Below are 6,410 nucleotides of genomic sequence, written 5' to 3'. Positions count from 1 at the left end.
TTCCACAATATTCTTTTAGGAAGCAGTTCACTTAATTGGAAGTCTTCCAATTATCTCAACATCCATGGATTTGTTCCTGTGGAACAAACAGCATGGACTTGTCGAGCAGAATCACCATTTCCTGCTTCATGTTTTTTTGATAGGAGGCTGAAATACAGTTGAACTGGGGGATTAGCAGGAGGAGACTCACTGACAGCAACAACTGACAGGGCTCAGTACTCAACAAAACATGTTCTGCTGTTTGTGAAGTTCAGTGCTTATGGTTTCTATAGGATAAGAATCTTCAAGCAAATAAAGGGTCTTAATTCTTGGCAGAAAAATATTGCCAAAGCTACAAAGTTTTAGCAAAGGAGTCTCACACGCTTCCCACTGTGAGGTACAGGGCATACAGTACATTAGACATACTTGTTTAACGAGCATCCTCTTTTTCTCTTCATTCTGCTCATCTCTGGCTTGTAGATCTCTGTCAAACTGGGCTTTCATGGCTTGCATGTTCACCTCCAGACGAAGCTTTGCATCTTCTGTGGCCTGCAGTTCATCTTCCAGTTCCTCAAGCTGAGTCCTCATCTCTTCAACCTGTTGCTCTAAAGTTCGTTTTGATTTCTCCAGCTCATGGACCTGAACCACAAACATTAATCAGACCCTCTCTTTCAGTTGTTTCAACAAAATTACTAAATGCAAAACAAGGCATTATATGAAGACAGCACACAACATTTGTGTATCAAAATAAGGTGTGGAAAAACACTTACATTTTTGCCCACATCATCTTTAGAGCTCATTAAGTCCTCCATATCGGTACGCAACTGTTTGTTCTGCCTCTCAAATTCTTCTTTAGCTTCCAGTGCTTCTTCCAAAGCCCGAGCCAGAGAGAGTGCTTTGGTTTCCTTCTCCCTTGCTTCTGCCTCAGCACGATCTCTCTCCTCTGCATATCTGGCAGAAATGTTCTTCTCTTCTGCCAGCATCTGAACACAAAAGATTGATTAATATATCTCATAAATCCCATGACCAAGTCTTTATTGTCAAAGGTGTTTTAGTTAAAGAAGTGGTTAATACTCTAAGCCTAATTGGCTTTCAGAAGTTCTGTCTAGCCTCTCAAGTCTTGTTCAAAGCCCAGGTGAGAAACAGCTACTTGGAATGGGACAAGAAAGAAATCCACCACCCCACTACTTGATTACACAGGTCTTGTGTTATGTTCATCTTTCAGTCTTCACATCTTTTCTTCAGTCTATCACAATCTTCAGGGATTATAATAATGTTTTTAAGGCCATTTTTTGTCCCAGTATGATTTCTTTCTTATATGCAGACAGTTTATCACTTCATCTAACAGTATAAACAAAGCTGGCATTTAACTCACTGAAATCTTAAGTGACTACTCAGGATGAAGCCCCAGTTGCTCACAGAAACCCATTTTCTTTTTACGAGGCTTCAAAAGTGGTGACTACACAACCTAAAGCTGCCTTTTAAAAGCACAGATAGATATCAGGAAATTGGACTACCTGATCAAACTTCTTCTGCTTTTTCTCCAAGTTAGAAACAATCTGGCGCTGATGGTCTAGATCTACCATCAAGTCATCCAGCTCTTGCTGCAGGCGATTCTTGGTCTTTTCCAGTTTGTCATAAGCCAATGCCTTCTCTTCTAGACGCTGGCTCAAAGACTCCATATCCTTCAGCAGTTTCTTCTTATTTTCCTCCAAACCTTCAATGGTTCCCAAGTCATCATCTACCTTTTTCTTAGCATCAGCCAACTGAAATTTTACAAAATAAAACAGAGTTTCTTAATACATGAGGAGAAGGAAACAAAGTCATCATCTCTAGAATACAAAACTGGAATAGGACACTATTACCAAGCTTCTTGCTTGCATAGCTAAGGCAATACCAATACCAGTTAGAAGCAAGCTTAATGGTAGGGAGTCCTGTCCCTCACAATCACTACTGTTACAAGGAAAGAAAAGAGAAAATTTTCTTCTGCAATTCAGTCCAGTATTTGTGCAAATTAACTGATCTTTTTCCTGGTACCAATTTACATCACCTCAAATTCATAGAAGTCTTGCTTTTACAAACAGCTTACCTGTGATTGCAAGGCTAGCATTTGTTTCTCCAGGTTCTTCCTGGCCTCCTCCTCCTCTTCCTGCTGCTCTTGAAGATTGTTCTTCTCCTCTTCCAGCTGCCTAATCCTACTGCTAAGATTGAGTTTCTGGCGGGTTTCTTCTTGAAGCAGCTCCTGTTGCGTGAACAGACATATTCAAAGTTCAGTTCTTGACGGTATGTTAACCTTGGCCTTGGACTACTACTTTCTGTTATTCCACATAGACACCTCATGAGTGCCTATAGAAGAAATGGGTTTGAAACAAAAAGCTACGGAAAACTCTGACAGCAGTGTGAAGACCATGATCACCACTTGTGCCTATTTGCAGAAGTATTCTCTCTATTCAGAACTGACCATGCCATTGTCTGTTCTACAAGCTACCAGATGATACTTCTCCTTTCCTTAATACAAAAAGCTGAGTTATGCTCAAAGTTTATTTATTCTTCCATTAAGACAAGCACAGAACACCTATTTAAAACCATGTGGGAACAAAAACCAGCAATAAATCCTGCAACAGCAGCATGTTTCCAGGTTTCTGAGTTTTACTGCACTGTATAAATACAAAAGTTAGTTTAAAGATAGCTGTGATTTGGCGGTGGGAACTTTTATCTTAATAGAAAATAATCAACACTAACACCTAAGTCTCCCTTCCTTACCACTCGATTCTGTTCTCTACAGCCCTCTAGCTCTAATTCTGATTAGCATTAACATTATTGAAATAGTTATCATTAGCAATTTCTAACAGAAAAGAGCATATTTCAGTGCTGAATACATGAATATAGTAGCTTTATTAAACTCCGAAAACACACTAGTAGTTTCAGGAACTTAAGCTATCAATAAAAGCCAACTATTAGTGGCCAACTATTATTTATTTTCTTGCCTGTTTTTTTCAGGAGTTTAGGACTTTGGAAAAAGTTCAGGTATTATCTCCAATAGTGGGAGCCAACTATTAAAAGAGAAATGGGAGTGTACAATCCACGAAGCAGCAAAGCTTATCTGACCATAAACTGGCCCCACATGTAGCTGAGCTGTCACTGTACAGCACATTAGACCACAGTAGAAATTACAGTTTCTATCTAAAAGACTTTCAAAACTATGAACAAAATGTTTCGTTTGCAGTTGGTATTTTCATGTGGTGCAAAGCTTCAGTGCAAGTTCCAGCTCCGCTGTGCACACACCTGGGTATCCTGAAGTTGAGATTCCAGACTAGCTGCATCCTTGGCAAACTTAATACCTTTCTTCTCTGCTTCCTCCAGGAGACTTGAGACGTTATCCAACTCGTTCTGCAAAGCAAGCAGCTTAGAGGTAACACTGTGCAGCTGACTCACAACAAAACTCACATCCCACCGGGGGCTGGAAGTGCAGAGCACAAAACCTCAGCAAATTCCAGGCATGGCAACTAAGGCAACCATAGCTCCCACTACAGAGACCCCAGGAGCTAAAAATATAAAAGTTTGGCTGCAAACTTTCAGGTTGAATGTCAATCTTCAATTTAAGCAGTATAACATCACAAGAGTCAAGCATGCTATTCAGCAGAGCAAGTCACTTCAATCTGCGCATGCCAATATCTGCATTCATACTTAAATACTATTTTTAATTATAGGGCCATCTTATGGGACCCATTAACCCAGAGTATTAGGGTGGCAGCTGGGTTTGGAGCATCACCACAACAGAAAAGGTTACTGTCAGGTGCCAGCTCTTGGTATTTTAGGCTATTTAGACTTGTGGATATTTTAAGAGACTGCCTAAAAGCTTCCTCTGAGAAGAACTGGACCATTATCTTTCCAAGATACTTTAGGCTGATTCACCTAAAGTATGCGGTGCTGTGGTTGGAAAGGCAGTCCTGGCTCCCACTTGCTCCTTTTCATAGAAGAATGGGGCCTTTTCTTGCTACCCCCATCCATCAAGCTTCCAACTTGAAGCACAAAGGAAACTAATGACCATCATCAGCACACTTTGCTTACATATACAAATAAGCTCAGCCACATCTACTATCTACAATCCTATATCCAAGTTTAAAAGCAGAATTCCAGTTGTCATAAGCTAGACTATGCAAAGCCTTCACAGTTTGTCTCCAGGATAGGGATCCATGCACTTAGGAACCACTATAATTCTCACACAGCTGGGCAGGTTTGATACTAGTCATGGGTTTCTTGAACTACTACCTTCCAAGGCATGCCAGCAGTCTGGGACCCTTCAAGTATTCATGAAGGAACGACTGTGGTCACCTCCCATGTCCACTATATGCATAATTTCCACAGACCTCACTTTCAAAGAGCATTTCTCCCAGCTCTTTCTGCGCGTGTTTAAAGCTTTTATTTTCTTGCCTGTTTTTTTCAGGAGTTTAGGACTTTGGAAAAAGTTCAGGTCCATACAGCCTTACCTGCAGCTTGTTGGCTTTCTCTGCCAGCTCCACCCGCAGTCTTTCGCCTTCTGCGACCTTGGCAGTTAGCTCTTGTACCTGAGCATCAAGCTTCTTCCTCTTATGTTCAGACTCTGCTTTGACCTGCTGCAATACCTTCACTTCACAGGCTAACTCCTTGTTGTCAGACTCTAGACCTTGCTTGTTCTTTTCAAGGTTTGCTTTGAACTACGAAAGACACAAAAGGATAGAAATTTATTACATATCAATAGAGTTTTCTGCAAGATATCATTCACTTCAACAAATATAAAACAAGTGCTTGGGAAGCTGTAAGTAGGGATTGTTTAAAACATTTCCGTTAAGCCTTCTGCATGCATTAGTCAAAGACCAATAAATTAAAGCACAATCTCCTTTCAGATATCACAGGTAGCAGTGAGCACCAGAAGACATTCTATGACTTGAACAAGATGTGGAACATCTATGCTGTAAAACGACTGTTTGGGCAGCACTGTAAGTAGGAAGGAATGTGCCCATTAACAGATCACCATGGCTCATCTCACAGAAATAAAAGGAAAGATATCAGCTAAAGCTGCCCTGATTTTAGTAGGCATAGCAGCTGGGAAGTGCGTAACAAAGCATTTTTCACCACTGCTCTCATTTTTTCCCTACCTTCCCCCCAAAAAGATCTTTTTAAAAATTATTAATCAGCATGAGTGATGTTTAAGTTCTATTCTTACTAACTATATAATTTAAACCTACATTATCTTACTATGAACAGGAGCTTGGTTTAAGATTGCAGGGTATTTTTTCAGGCATTTTATATCCTTACTGAGCGTATGTAAGGAGCAAGAGACATGCATAAGATCTTCAACTATATAAACTATAATTTTCCACCAGCTATAATTGCTCCATTTCTCACTTTGTATTTTAATGTAAAGTATTCCCTACCAGCAATATAAAAACGTGACTACAACACACCAGCTGTCCACAAATGCTTGTGGAACCACCAAGACCACAATTCACAAAGTAAGGATTTTTTTTCTGGCAGGAGTGGAAGGGAAGGTAGGGGAGAGTGTTGGAAAAATTCTGCTTTTGAGTGGGACGCTCAGGCTACACTACAAGGAATACTGCTGCCTAGATATAAAGAGAGTGTGCTTCCTCCTACCTGTTCTGGTGATCACACAACTCAACACAGCTGGCAATTCCAATATCTAGCACTGGAGCTCATAGCACAAGCGTGAAGTTAAGAGTGGCTGGAAGAACTTCTACACTACCTGCTCTTAACTTAGGTTTTTCTTTCCAAGTACTACATTATAATTACCTTATTTGGAAGCATTCTGCAGTTCACCCATGAGAACTGCTTTTCTCCAAATGACCATGTGGACTGCTGAAGAACTCACATAAAAGCATTACATGATTTATCTCTAGGTGAACAGTTTCGAAGTCTAACGAAGACTTTTCAGGCGGTTGCCAAGAATGCCTAATAGTTACAATAGGTTCAACAAATCAGTGTGATGTATTTGAGTAATCTCAATTGTAATGCATGCATACAGGAGGGCAATTTAGCTCTGCATGCAGATGTCAGTGAAAGGACCACAACAGTTATATTACTTCACATAAAACCCTGAAGCAGGAAAATATATTTCTGTAATTCATTTGCTGCTTGCCCCACATAAACCTTGAAGTAGGGAAATATATTCCTGTAATTTATTTCCTGCTTACCCTTTTGGCCTGTTCAAGTTGTTCAGAGAGCTCTTCCAGGGCAGTAGCATGCCTCTGTCTGATTTCCTGGATCTGTGCTTCATGGTTCTTGGTTTCCTCTTCAATTGCTTTCTTTAGTTCAGCAACCTCCTGTTCACGCTTTGTCCTAGAGAAAACATCAAGGGTTATCAAAATCAGTATTTTAGCCTTTTGTAAATTAAAGATGGATTTCAACAGTGTCTTCTTACAAAGACATGTGAC

At 40.2% G+C, this 6,410-nt stretch overlaps 1 protein-coding gene across 1 annotated transcript in view; it reads right to left on the bottom strand.

Moving 5' to 3' along the window:
* Positions 1-394: 394 nt before the first annotated feature.
* The window catches only part of LOC148590296 (myosin-10-like), a gene marked incomplete at its 3' end in the record, with an annotated part of 78,475 nt that continues 72,459 nt past the window's right edge, over positions 395-6,410 (bottom strand). Inside the window, exons 29-35 of the mRNA XM_088539221.1 lie at positions 6,171-6,315; positions 4,470-4,676; positions 3,265-3,369; positions 2,069-2,221; positions 1,497-1,745; positions 750-962; positions 395-618 (exon numbers count right to left, since the gene is read on the bottom strand). Of these exons, the coding sequence (XP_088395347.1) occupies positions 395-618; positions 750-962; positions 1,497-1,745; positions 2,069-2,221; positions 3,265-3,369; positions 4,470-4,676; positions 6,171-6,315 (1,296 nt within the window). The remainder of the gene's footprint in view (positions 619-749; positions 963-1,496; positions 1,746-2,068; positions 2,222-3,264; positions 3,370-4,469; positions 4,677-6,170; positions 6,316-6,410) is intronic.

The sequence above is a fragment of the Tinamus guttatus genome, unplaced genomic scaffold (genome assembly GCF_059628265.1).
Source record: "Tinamus guttatus ecotype Peru unplaced genomic scaffold, ASM5962826v1 Tinamus_guttatus_pri_ptg001497l, whole genome shotgun sequence".
In the NCBI taxonomy this organism is placed as follows: Eukaryota; Metazoa; Chordata; class Aves; order Tinamiformes; family Tinamidae; genus Tinamus; species Tinamus guttatus.
This window is presented reverse-complemented; position numbering and strand designations above follow the sequence as displayed.